Raw genomic sequence first — 14,475 nt, 5'->3', positions numbered from 1 at the left:
ATAAGAGTTCATATGAAAAAAATGGGTCGGTGTTAAAGGGAGGAGAGCCCACTTAAAAGCAGTGGGAAAAGTACTTCCAGAAGTCCAATTAATTCTCAGGAAAAGTTAAATTTTGGTTATTTTTAGACAAAACATTGGGAAAAAAACGGGCTAATAATCATCTCCCATAGAAATAGTCTGGAAGGTGGAGAGGACGGCTTGAAGTGAAACAGCATAATTGGCTCCACCCAGTGTGTCATTTCACCATTAAGGGACTCGATCAGATTTCACTAAGTAGAGTTGTTATGTCACCACTAATAAAAGTCCTATGTTCTTTTGGGGAGAAATATCTGGGTATAATATTTCTAGTGCCTCTAATGGTTGGTTGAGATTCCAAGTCTTTGCAGGCTCTCTCTCTCTCTCTCTCTCTTTCTTTCTTTCTCTTTTTTCTTTCTTTCTTTCTCTTTCTTTCTTTTCTTTCTTTCTTTCCTTCCTTCCTTCTTCCTTCCTCTCTCTCTCCCTCCCTCCCTCCCTCCCTCTCTCTCTCTTTTTTTTTGTAAGATTTGAGGAAAAGGTCAACAGATAAGCAGGATATTTGAAAAGATTTGAGCTGAGTGGGGTCAGTGACCAAAAGACCTATTTTGCAAGTACAGTCTGCTCTTGACTGACAACTGATTCCACTAAGTGTTAATTGAGAGGTGTTGATTGAGAACTGAGGATTTATATTTTCTTAGGGGACTCCCAGAACTCAAAAGCCTTTGTGACCCTACAGTGGTGGAGATGACAGGTGGTGATATTGATCATTCTGGGATGGGAATCCCTACCCCTTTCAAGGCATGTGACCCAGAAAGCTGCCCACTTTTACTGTTGATGACACTGGCTCTGCACCAGACTCACAGAGAAAACCCAGCGGCACCACAAAAAGCTCCTGCAAACTGCACCCAAGTGCCTGTGAGTCCAGCTCTTCACCCTTCTGGAGTTGGCATGCCATGCCAAGGTCCATGCCCTTGCCAGCTTTAGTTCTTCCTCCTTCCTTGTATGGACAGCTGGTATTTACATTTCTGCAGACATCATGAGGAGGAAATGAGTATTTTCATTAACCAGGAAAGAGCTGGGGCGGACACTGAAAAGAACTGCATCTCCATGAAACAAAGGAGAAATAAGCCAGTTTAACACACATAGCTGGGAAGGAACATCTGGCTGATTCCATTCAGATCCTCTTATATTTTTAGATCCCAAGTTAATGAACTGCTCCAGTATCTCTAGTTTCAGACGAAAAATACTGGCAAAAGAAATCTAATTCAGTGTCATAGGCAGGGATCCAACTGGGGGAACTCCAAACTGGGACAGCAGAAATAGAGCATTGTGTCTTTCCATCAAAGTTCTCTTAAAAAAAGAGAATATCCTGGTTTACTCAGAGTATATCTTCAGACTGTTGACAGCAATAACAAACAAATACCTAATGCTTTCGTGTCATCTTCCAACAGATGCTTCTATCAGGAATCAAGGTTTACTAATAGAATAGACCTGTGGGAGATATTGGAAGGAAATGCTCACCAAATCTTTTGGTGGATTAAGCTTTTCATTAGTACACCAGAGCTAAACTTAGAGATCAAACTGTATTTAGAATTGCCTGGAAAGTGTCTCCTCTAAGTATCTTGAATTATATGTTTCTGTGCAATTAAATGTTTCCAAGGCAGAAAGCTCAGTAACACAAAGAATTTTCCAGGTAAAATAGAAAAAATAGTATTTTTTTCCTTACCAACATCAAGATTCTTAGGTCTTGGGTTGCACTGCTTATATCCTTGACAGCTTCTGAGCTCCATTAGTTGTACGTGTAGCTGATTCAAAATGCCTCGTTCTACCGTGTGCACTGTATTTGTGAGCTGTGAATGCAGACAGGACAATCTATTTAAGCTTATGTCTGGTTATCCTATTTTCAACAACCTTCATAAAATGAACATATATTGTCTTACCTGATAAGGATCTGTATTCATATCAAAATACTCCAAAAAGCCAGTAGCAAACTCACAGAAAAGAAAATTATGCGTCTCATTAACTGTACGCAAACACCAGTAGGTGTTATTGTTAGAACTCGTGCAAGCACAGAAAGATCCCACTGTTGGGTAAAAAAGAAAAACACAACAAAACAAAAAGAGTGAAAAACCTTAGGCAGGCTTGCCATTCCAGTGTTCCCTAATCTTTACACTTTAAAGTTCACAATTTCTTTCTTATAAATATTGTGGTTTCATGTTAAGAATAATAATACCTTTCCCCCCGTAGGTAAATTTGCTGTGAAACTAGGTGAAAATGGGAAAAAAGATAGTGATCTCTTATAGGCTGAAGACTAAAGTGAAATTTCAGGCACATCAGTTTATCCTCCCCTTAGCTCTGTTATGCAGTGGTTTCCAAAGAGGGGTGAGTGAGGGAAGTATGAGAAGAAAAATATCAGAATTTCTATTTATTCTTTGTACAAAAGAAAAATGGTTATTTAATAAAGATATGGAACTAGTACTCTCACTTGTTCTATGTGGCAGATGGCCACATGTCACCAATGAAGCATGAAAAGATGGGATTTTGCAACAAAGAAGGGTTTAGAGAAGCCCTGAGCCCAGCCTGGAGGATTTGGGATGGTCTCCGCAACACTCTAGCCTGAGCTAGGCTGTGACCACAAACATCTTCTATACCACATAGCCCTCTGGTTAACTTGAAGAATGTGTGCAGAAGGGATGTCCCATTTATAATCAACTCATCTACTCTTCTGTTTACAAAAGGGCACCTGTTCCAAATTTGCTGACCTTTCTTGAATTTCAGAAATGTGCTGCCTAACGAGTATTTTTTAAGAGATGGGGTCTCTCTATGTTACCCAGGCTGGACTAGAACTCCTAGGCTCAGGTGATCCTCAGCTTCCCAAGTAGCTGGGACTACAGGCATGCACCACTGTGCCTGGCCCAGCAAAATTTTTTTAAAAACAACTATTAGGTTGGTGCAAATGTAATTACGGTTTTTGCATTGTTGAAATTTGCTGTTTGATATTGGAATACATTCTTAAATAAATGTGGTTATATTAATCATCATTTTAATGGGCATTTCTTGCTTGATTTTTTTGCTGATAATGTATTACTTGCTCTTCATGTTTATTTTAGACTATGGAAATGGTGTTAGACAAAAACTAAATTCGAGTGATTTTCTTATTTGAGTTCAAAATGGATCGTAAAGCAGCGGAGACAACTCGCAACATTAACAAAGCATTTGGCCCAGGAACTGCTAACGAACATACAGTGGAGTGGTGGTTCAACAAGTTTTGCAAAGGAGATGAAAGCCCTGAAGATGAGGAGTGTAGTGGTGGACCATTGGAAGTTGACAATGACCTTGAGAGCAATCATCGAAGCTGATCCTCTTACAGCTACATGAGAATTTGTGGAAGAACTCAACGTCGACCCTTCTATGGTCATTTGGCATTTGAAGCAAATCAGAAAGGTGAAAAAGCTCGATAAGTGGGTGCCTTATGAGCTGAGAGGAAAATAAAAAATATCGTCGTTTTGAAGTGTTGTCTTCTCTTATTCTATGCAACAACAACGAACCATTTCTTAATCAGATTGTGACGTGCGATGAACAGCTCAGTGGCTGGAACAAGAAGAAGCTCCAAAGCACTTCCCAAAGCCAAATTCACACCAAAAAAGGTCACGGTCACTCTTTGGTGGTCTGCTGCTGGTTTGATCCACTACAGCTTTCTGAATCCTGGCCAAACCAATACATCTGAGAAGTATGTTCAGCAAATCAATGAGATGCATCAAAAACTGCAACGTCTGCAGCCGGCATTGGTCAACAGAAAGGGCCCAATTCTTCTCCACGACAGTGCCTGACTGAATGTCACACAACCAACGCTTCAAAAGTTGAACAAATTGGGCTACGAAGTTTTGCCTCATCTGCTGTATTCACCTGACCTCTCGCCAATTGACTACCACTTCTTCAAGCATCTCGACAACTTTCTGTAGGGAAAACACTTCCACAACCAGCAGAACATAGAAAATGCTTTCCAAGAGTTCATTGAATCCTGAAGCACGAATTTTTTTTTTTTTTTTTCCCTTGGGATGGAGTCTCGCTCTGTCGCCCAGGCTGGAGTGCAGTGGAGCGATCTTGGCTCACTGCAAGCTCTGCCTCCCCGGTTCACACCATTCTCCTGCCTCAGCCTCCCAAGTAGCTGGGACTACAGGCGCCTGTCACCACCCCCAGCTAATTTTTTTGTATTTTTAGTAGAGACGGGGTTTCACCATGTTAGCCAGGATGGTCTCGATCTCCTGACCTCGTGATCTGCCCACCTCGGCCTCCCAAAGTGTTGGGATAACAGGCGTGAGCCACCGTGCCCGGTCTGAAACATGAATTTTTATGCTACAGGAATAAACAAACTTATTTCTCGTAGTGAAAATGTGCTGGGTGTAATGGTTCCTATTTTGATTGAGAAAGATGTGTTTGAGCCCAGTTATAATGATTTAAAATTCACGGTCTGAAACTGCAATTGCTTTTGCACCAACCTAATAGGATAGGTACACGTAATGAGCATTCCTTGTGCACTATGTACTTTAACTTATTTAATCCTCAAAGCTACTTCTTGAGACAGAGGTTATTATTATCATCCTCATGTTAACAGATGGAAAAACCTGAGGCACGGAGATGTTAAGTAATTTGTCCAAGGTCACCCGGCTGACAATTGGTAGCACTGGGATCTGGCTACAGAGTTTACTTTTTTTTTTTTTTGAGACAGTGTCTTGCTCTGTTGCCCAAGCTCGAGTGCAGTGGCATGATTAAGGCTCACTGCAGCTTTGACCTCCTAGGCTCAAGTGATCCTGTCAGTTCAGCCACCTGTGTTGCTGGGACTACAGGTATGCACCATCACACCTGGCTAATATTTTATTTTTTGTAGAGATGGGTCTTGGCATGTTGCCTAGGCTGGTCTCGAACTCCGACACTCAAGCGATCTGCCTGCCTCGGTCTCTCAAAGTGTTGGGCTTACAGGCGTGAGCCACCACGCCCGGCCAAGAGTTTACTCTTAATTACTAGAGTCTGCTATCCTATGTAGTATCAGACACATTAAATCTGTCCCCTTAGGCTAAAAGAGATGTTTTAAACAATGAATGAGAAATGATTTTAAAAAATTATTTTAATAGACTGTTTTTTAGAGCGGTTTTGAGTGAAAAATACAGAGCATTCTCATTTATAACCCCAGTCCCCACAGATACATAACCTCTCTCACCATAGACATCCCTCACCAGGATGGCACATTTGTTACAATCAATGAGCCTATATTGACACATCATTGTTACTCAAAGTTCATAGTTTACATTCGCGTTCACTCTTGGTGTTGCACATCCTGTGGGTTTGGACAATGCATGATGACATTTATCTGCCATTGTTGTATCACATAGAGTAGTTTCACTGCTCTAAAAATCCTGTGTTCTGCCTATTCAACCCTCTCTCCCTCCAGGAATGATTTGTTTTTAGTTGATTAGCTAATTTAAGTATTTTTACACAGTCGGGTGCGGTGGCTCATGCCTATAATCCCAGCACTTTGAGATGCTGCAGTGGGCAGATCACCTGAGGTCAGGAGTTTGAGACCATCCTGGCCAACATGGCGAAACCCTGTCTCTACTAAAAATATAAAAATTAACCAGGCATGGTGGCGGGCGCCTGTAATCCCAGCTGAGGCAGGAGAATCGCTTGAACCCGGGAGGCGGAGGTTGCAGTGAGCCAAGATCGCACCATTGCACTCCAGCCTGGGGGTCAAGAGTGAAACTCCATCTCAAAAAGAAAAAATTTTTTTTTACACATTATGTTCTCCAACTTAAAACTTGTATTCTCTCCGTCTCTCTCTCTTTTTTTTTCTTTGAGACAGGGTCTCACTCTGTCGCCCAGTGGCGTGATCTGCAGCCTCCTCCACTGGGGCTCAAGTGACTCTCCCACCTCAGCCTCCCAAGTAGCTGGGACTACAGGCAAGCCCGGATAATTTTCATATTTTTTTTGTAGAGCTAGGGTTTCACCACGTTGCCCAGGCTGGTCTTGAACTGCTGGGCTCAAGCGATCCACCTGCCTCGGCTTCCCAAAGTGCTGGGATTACAGGTGTGAGTCACTGTGCCCAGCCAAGTTTTACACTCTTAAACTTTTCATATCCTTTCTGACCTTTTATTTAATGCAAACAGTCTTTGTAATAGATGTGCACCTTTTAAGTAAAATATGTTACCACATTTATAATAACTTATGACAATAATTCTAGGAATGTCACCTAATGAAAACCATCTATTCTAAAGAACTTCTAAATTATATCAAAACATTAAAAAGCCTTAATACTTGAGATTTGATATTAACAAATCAGATAACAAACTACATATGCTTATTTCAAAGAAAGACCTAAAGCTTATAGGAAACGATCTGAAGGGGTAGCTGTGGGGAAAAAATCCTAAATTGAATTGAATGAACCAGATTAGATCAAATACAGGTGAAGAAAAGATAATATCTTAAAAATGGATGATTGAAAATGCTTTCATCATTATACGACTTTTCATTAAAAGATCTCTAAATATGTTATTTATAACATATTATTTATATGTGAACATTTATCTCACATCTACATACATTAAAAACCACGGAACCCAAATTTTCTAATCTGTGTAGAAATCTTCCAAATTAACAGTTTAAGTGGGTTTTAAACTTGTTTCATGAAATATACAAATACAATACCTTTGTATTTGCAAGAATAATTGATCAATCTCTGGGAGGACAGACATTTAAAAGTGTAATTTCAATAGAGATGACTGCCTAGTTAATGGTGGCATTAAAAAATACCTAACGTAGATGATGGGTCGATGGGTGCAGCAAACCACCATGGCACGTGTATTCCTATGTAACAAAACTGCACGTTCTGCACATGCACCACAGAACTTAAAATAAAAAAAAAATAAAAATAATACAATAAATAAATAAATGAATGTCCTGGCCGGGTGCAGTGGCTCACATCTGTAATCCCAGCACTTTGGGAGGCCGAGGCGGGTGGATCACCTGAGGTCAGGTGATCTCAGGTGAGGTCAGCCTGGCCAACATGGGGAAACCCTGTCTCTACTAAAAATACAAAAAAATTAGCTAGGTGTGGTGGCGGCCGCCTGTAATCCCAGCTACTTGGGAGGCTGAGGCAAGAGAATCACTTGAACCCAAGAGGTGGAGGTTGCAGTGAGCTGAGAACGCACCATTGCACTCCAGCCTGGGCAACAAGAGCGAAACTCCATCTCAAAAAAAAAAAAAAAAAAAGAGTGTCCTGATTGACTCAGCATGCTGTGAAGCACATCTGTGGAATCAGAAAATCTTTCTGAGTCATGTTTCATATGAAAGCAATTAAGATCACACATCAAACATAAACTGAATGTCTCACTGCATTGTTAAGTGGGACACTGAGATTTGTTTTCCTTAAGCATTCTTTAATAAGTGAGAACAAAATGTTTTGGACCTCCAAAGAATATGAAAACTATTTTTAAAAACTCTTTTTTAAACCTTTATCTCAAACTTTACATTTCTATTTTGTGTGTTTTCTTTTTCTTTCTTTTCTTTTTTTTTTTCTTCTGACATGCGGTCTCACTCTGTCACCCAGGCTGGAGTACAATCATGGCTCACTGCAGCCTTCACCTCCCATGCTCAAGTGATTCTCCCACCTCAGCCTCCCGAGTAGCTGGGACTACAGGCGGGCACCACCAAGCCCGGCTAATTTTTGTATTTTTTTGTAGAGACAGGGTTTCACCATGTTGCTCAGGCTGGTCTTGAACTCCTGGGCTCAACTGATCCTCTGACCTTGGCCTCCCAAAGTGCTGGGTTTACCGGCATGAATTGCTGTTCTTGGCCTTTTTATTTTGTATATTTTCATAATACACAGGCATGTTTGTATAGTAGTGTAATGAAATATAGACGGTGTGTTTATTTTAAAAATTGATATGGGTACATAATAAAAAAATGTTTAGAGACCATTGCATTGGAGGATCTTGTGCCTGGGTGGATTTGACTTTTCTTTTCTTCTTCTTTTTTTCATGTTATTGAGTCTTACTGTGCCAAGGGCTTAAGTTGACATAGCAAATATGAGAAATATAGCAATAATATTATTAAAATATGTAATAGAAAATGGATAAAAATATTTAAGCATAGCACACATAGTATTACTTTTTTGAAATTTTTACTTTAGTATATATATTACATATACACACAGATACACATATATACTTGTGTATGTGCACATATGTGTACAGGATCCTGATATAAGGTGCATTTTTTTACTGTGGCTTTTTGGGAAAAAATTCTGGAAGCCACTGTCCTAGAATACCAGAGCACCAAGAATACATTGTGTATCAGAAGGAGCATCAAATTTGGTATTGAATGGTATCAGTTCCTAATTCGCTCCTGTGTACAAGAGCAGAGTGATGGCAGGCACGTTCCTCACTCACCAGCACAGTGACACCCAGTGGCAGGCACTCAAAGCTTTGTTAAATTGACATGAGTTGATTTGATCTGGACAGGGTGGCTTGCTTGTTTGTTTATTTATTCACCTAAAATTGACTAAGCAATTCCTTTGGGTCAGGAATACAGTATCATACAGACATGGTTTTTTATCTTGAGAAACTCACAGTCTAGTGGAAAGGACAACAGTTAAGCAAAAACAGTAGTCAAAAAAACTACGATTACAAATGTGATACGTCCCATGGGGGAAAAACAGAGCTTGCTGATAGAGCGTATCAAATGGGCGGACCCTAGTCTGAGGCACAGAGAGGGTGTCCATGAGCAGTGACACTGCAATTGAGGTCTGAAGGGTGAGTAGTGTTTTCTGGGCACGGGGCTGTGGGCAAGAGCCTTCCAGGGAGGGGAAACAAGTGCAAAGGCCCCATGGCGAGAGGGAGCTTGAGATGCTTGTGGAATAAAGAGAAGTTGAGTGGCTGAAGCAGGCAAGAACAGGAGGCAATGGTCCCAGTGTAAGATTGGATAGGAGCATATGGGGTTTTGTTGGATATGTTAAGGATTTTGCTATATTTTATTTTATTTTTGAGACAGCGTCACACTCTATTGCCCAGGCTGGAGTGTGATGGCACGATCACAGCTCACTGCAGCCTCAGCCTTCTGGGGTCAGGTGAAGGGATTCTGCTCTTTAGCTTAAGAAAAGCAGGTGTCCTTAAAAGATCACCCTAGCTCCTCTGAGCAGGATGGACTGGTGAGGACCAGAGGGGAGCCTGGGAGGCCACAGAGGAGGTCTGGCAGTGGCCGAGGTAAGAAATGGTGGTGGCTTGAGCAGGATGGCCTCAACTCAGATGATAAAAAGCAGATAGAGGTATGAAGGGCCTCCTTCTGCCATAAGCAACTATAACCCTGTGTTTTGCAATGCTTCAGCTTTCAAGGAGCTTCCACTCCTGGATACACCAAAGGTGAGGCTCCCTCAGGACCTCTGCTTGCACTGTTCCCTCTGCCTGGAACACGCTCCCTCCCACAGGGATCGCTTCTCTCTATCCTTTAGGTTTCAGCCTAAATTTCACCTCAAAGACCCGTCTTCCCCACCCTCTCCGAAAGAGTCCCATTTAAAAATGCTGACACAGGAAGAGGAACATCACACACCGGGGACTGTTGCGGGGTGGGGGGAGGGGGAGGGATAGCATTAGGAGATATACCTAATGCTAAATGACGAGTTAATGGGTGCAGCACACCAACATGGCACATGTATACATATGTAACAAACCTGCACGTTGTGCACATGTGCCCTAAAACTTAAAGTATAATAATAATAAAAAAAATGTTGATCACTGTTTCATTCATAGCATTACTACAACTCATAATTATTTTGTTTCATTTACTTTCTTTTTTTTCTACCTGTACCCCATTAAAATATGAGCACAGAAAATAAAGTGTCTTGCTAGATGTTGTGTCCCCAGTTACTGTCCCCAGCGATCTGAATAACCCTCAGGGATTCCCACACCACAGTTTCAGAAACTATATTAAAAGTTAAATGCTGTGACTTTAAGAGTTCATTCGGCCTTGATGTGATTTTAAACAGAAATGCAAACATGGACCCTGAAATCAAGAAACATCAAAATGGAAAGGGAAAACATAAAGTCTCCTAGGACAAGCCCTAGATCCCCCCAAGAATGGTCTATCAATTCTTTGGAGTCTCCAAATCCCAGTTTGAGAAACAGTAGCCCGGGTGGTCTCCAGGGAGCTTCTCAGTTAGAAGATTTTGTGTTTCATCTACTCTATAGGCTGGTAAGCTTCGATCAGAGGATGTACTATAAGAATGTAGGGTATTACTTCTATATGGCCTCAGTGAATAATGTGCACAGGCCACTAAAGAAAATATAAGCACTATTTTAAAAGTGCACAAATGTTATTATGCCATATCCTTAGCAATTCAATGTAAAACCAAATAATTTTGTAGAGTGTCTATTATTCTACAAGTCTAGTGCTGGTACTGAAGTGGACTGAGAATAAGTAGAATATGGGCCCTGCATTTAAGAGGCTTTTACCATTCTTTTTCTTCCTTTTATTACACTTATGTACTTGAAATAAAGCAGAAACAAAATCTATTTGGGGCAAAATTGTTCATCCATTTACGGGATGTTCATCCCTTGCGTTATTTAGCTATAGAACAGTTCTACTGGGTAAAAACTGTGCCAGGTGCTGGGTATTATGTGAAACAACATCATCAGGAGGAAAAAGCCAGGGAGAAGCTTGGCATTACCAAACAAAAGGCCAGAAAAAATTTAAAGAAAACAGTAATACATGGCAAAATCATTTGAGTTTCCAGTATAGAGTAGAATATGATGCCTTTCTCTTGAATCTTTGTAGATTCCTCGTTTTATGCTGAATTTCTGATCTAAGTTATGAGTCGCTGTCTCTGCATGGCGGCAGGAAGTGGCATTTGGAACAAGCAACTTACGGTTCCAGAACGGGGCTGTCTGCCAGTGGTTGTTGTCATGCGTGAAGCAAGTGAGGCCAGGCAGGCTGCACTCTTCCCCCTTCCTCTGCCGTCTCTTCTCCTTCCTCTCCTTCTTCCTCCTACGGTTCTCCTTGAAAAGTTGCAGTTTGCTATCTACTTCCTGAGCAGCCTCCCTGTTCCAGGAGAAGGGATTATTTTGAGTGTTCAGAAGGCACTTTCTCAATTACAAATAGGCTTGTTGCTGTGAGTCTTGCACAAATATTTAGATGCCTTGATAAGAGATAATGGACGACCTTCATTTTGTATAGAGGGACTTAAAATAGAATCAGGAATAGTGAAGGCAGGCTGGGCACAGTGACTTGCACCTGTAATCCCAGCACTTTGGGAGGCTAAGGTGGGCGGATCACTTGAGGTCACGAGTTTGAGATCAGCTTGGCCAACACGGTGAAACCCTGTCTCTGCTAAAAATATAAAAATTAGCCGGATGTGGTGGCGCACACCTGTAGTCCCAGCTACTAGGGAGGATGAGGCACAAGAATCTCTTGAACCCAGGAGGTGGAGGTTGTAGTTAGCCAAGATTGCACCACCGCACTAAAGCCTGGGCAAAAGAGTGAGACTCTGTCTCGAAAAAACAACAAAAAAGGAACACTGAACGCAAATGCATTCAGTGACAGCTTTCTTGGGACCTTATTGAACCTAAGAGGACCAACATTTTCCTCCTCATGTGCATGGAAACATCGATGGAAATAAATGTTAATGTGAATGACAGGATCCTGCTAGCCACACTCTTTGGACAAATGGCTTATTTTTTTGGCAGCCGAGTACCAATCAGCCATCGAGTTAAAGGTTAGTTGAATCAGATGGCTTGGATTAAAAAGTTTAAAAAATTCTTTGACAAATTCTACTAAACAAGTTTAGATAGCCTTTATTTTTTAGAATTATTTTTTATTATTTTGTTTTTTATATATAAAAGGCTTAAATTTTGTTGAAGTTTAAATACTAAATCTCCTTCACATGCAAATTTTGCTATTATTTAAAAAAATTTATATTTCTTCCCACTTTCAGAATTCAGCACTATTCCAGGCTGCTCTGTAGAACACCAACTGCATCGAGAGAGTCTGTAACCCTCAAGTACTCTCCACTGAAAGCAGTGCATGGAGTAAAATCTAGTTACTGGTCCCATCTGCCAGGTAGGGAGCACCCACAGAATGACAGTGGAGTTCAGCAAGGCTCCCCAACAAAGGATGCCAAGAGCATTGCCACGGTCCCTTGGTGAGGTGGGGCTTTGCTTTCAACTTCATGAGCTAGGTGCCCTCCTAGATGGATCTACTTCTTCTGAAGCGGCACTGCAGGAAACACAGGGGTCCCTCCAGCCTCTTCGAAGGGCCAGGTGGACAGTCATTGACTCCCAGCAAATGTGGAAAACAGAGAGTTACTTACTTGAATGGGTGAAGATGGCTCTTTAATTTCTCTTGCTTTTTTACACCTTTCTCTTTATTGTAATAGCTGCAGGTGAGAAGATTAAAAAGTGAGCCTTCATAGCCTTGCATTGGATCAAAGTGTTCATTTTATAAAAAGAAAGCAAAATAGAAAGAAGGAAGGCAGTGATGTTGCAAGTATTTTAGCTGAATGGGACTTTTTACTTTCTGCTTAAGTTTAAGCATATTTAGTTTTACTTAAATAGCTTAGGTTATCATACTCTATGACAATACATTCTACAGGTAAGAGAGAAAAATGAGCCCAGTGCTAATGCCTCTGGCTTGTGTGGAAATGAATTTGGAAAGTGGAGCATGGATGGAAACAAGCTCACCTTTGTTTACTGCAGCTACATTCCTCAGGCTTCCTTCTCTTCAGATGTCCTCTCACTTCTCTTAAATTCTTAATTTTATCTTGCAGAGCTTCAATCTGGAAAACATGTTTTCAAGCACTTACGTATTAAGATCAGGATTTTCTTTACGAAGTACTTTTCTTTTCACCTTGTTTTCTCTGTTCTGTAATAATAGCTATTCATCTGAGATGATACTTAACATAGAAACAAACTGGGCATAGAATATGTGTAAATAGACTCTATATTCCAACCCATGTGTTATAGATAAACATTAGCAGATTCCTCTTTTATAACTGAATCATTTTCTCACAGAGATTTCAAAAGACCATTGAGTCAGTTCCCAGTCTCTTCTCATACTCTATATTGTTTTCAGTAGGACTATCATTAAATCACTGGAGAAAGACAAATAACTTTTTTTTTGTATTTTTTCACATAATTATAGATGATGTGTATCTGTGGTATGTCCCACCAGACACAGCAGGGCTGGCAGGCCGAGTTTGAGTTTGGAATATATCTGACAGTCACATAGCCATGGCTAACCTCTTTGTCAATGTATGCCTTATGGTCCTTCCACGCTCTGGCCGATTGGTACAGTTCTCTCTCACAATGGATAGAGTCATTGGGAAGAATAAAACACCTGCAAAACAAACCAAAACCATGTGAAATAGGTTTATATTCTAATAGCAGAAAACACTAAAGATAACAAAGAGAACTTTTAATCCTCAATATCCTTAATGTCGATACATGCAGTAACCATTGAGCTGATCCAAGACCAGCATCAATGGGAATATTGAGAGGTGACAGCGTGCTGGCAGTCCTCACAGCCCTCGCTCGCTCTCCGCGCCTCCTCTGCGTGGGCTCCCACTTTGGCGGCACTTGAGGAGCCCTTCGGCCCGCTGCTGCACTGTGGGAGCCCCTTTCTGAGCTGGCCAAGGCCAGAGCCGGTTCCCTCAGCTTGCAGGGAGGTGTGGAGGCAGAGGCGCGAATGGGAACCGGGGCTGCGTGCGGTGCTTGCGGGCCAGCTGGAGTTCCGGATGGGCGTGGGCTTGGCTGGCCCCACACTCGCAGAGGCCGGCCGGCCCTGCTGGCCCCGGGCAGTGAGGGGCTTAGCATCCGGGCCAGCGGCTGCGGAGGGTGTACTGGGTCCCCCAGCAGTACCAGCCCACCAGCGCTGCGCTAGATTTCTCACCGGGCCTTAGCTGCCTTCCCGCAGGGCAGGCCTCGGGACTGCAGCCCGCCATGCCTGAGCCTCCCACCCACTCCATGGGCTCCAATGCGGCCCAAGCCTCCCCGACAAGCACCACCCCCTGCTCTATGGCTCCCAGTCCCATCGACCACCCAAGGGCTGAGGAGTGCAAGTGCATGGTGCGGGACTGGCAGACGGCTCCACCTGCAGCCCCTGTGCGGGATCCACTAAGTGAAGCCAGCTGGGCTCCTGAGTCTGGTGGGGACGTGGAGTCTTTATGTCTAGCTCAGGGATTGTAAACACACCAATCAGCACCCTGTGTTTAGCTCAAGGTTTGCGAATGCACCAATGGACACTCTGTAACTAGCTGCTCCAGTGGGGCCTTGGAGAACCTGTGTGTCAAAACTCTGTAACTAACTAATCTGATGGGGAAGGGGAGAACCTTTGTATCTAGCTCAGGGATTGTAAACGCACCAATCAGCGCCCTGTCAAAACAGGCCACTCCGCTCTACCAATCAGCAGGATGTGGGTGGG

General features: G+C 42.3%; 1 protein-coding gene across 10 annotated transcripts in view; it reads right to left on the bottom strand.

Annotated features, from left to right (window-relative positions):
• Positions 1–14,475, bottom strand: part of SULF1 (sulfatase 1) — a 201,954-nt gene that overhangs the window by 28,529 nt on the left and 158,950 nt on the right. For all 10 annotated transcript variants that reach the window (XM_063606807.1, XM_063606806.1, XM_063606811.1 and 7 more), the window contains 6 exons: positions 13,296–13,392; positions 12,738–12,832; positions 12,368–12,433; positions 10,928–11,100; positions 1,956–2,098; positions 1,742–1,865 (listed from right to left, as the gene is read on the bottom strand). In XM_063606807.1, coding sequence (XP_063462877.1) covers positions 1,742–1,865; positions 1,956–2,098; positions 10,928–11,100; positions 12,368–12,433; positions 12,738–12,832; positions 13,296–13,392 — 698 coding nt within the window. The remainder of the gene's footprint in view (positions 1–1,741; positions 1,866–1,955; positions 2,099–10,927; positions 11,101–12,367; positions 12,434–12,737; positions 12,833–13,295; positions 13,393–14,475) is intronic.

The sequence above is a fragment of the Pan paniscus genome, chromosome 7, assembly GCF_029289425.2.
Source record: "Pan paniscus chromosome 7, NHGRI_mPanPan1-v2.0_pri, whole genome shotgun sequence".
NCBI classification, from domain to species: Eukaryota; Metazoa; Chordata; class Mammalia; order Primates; family Hominidae; genus Pan; species Pan paniscus.
Note: the sequence above shows the minus strand (reverse complement) of the source record. Positions and strands in the feature narration are given on the sequence as shown.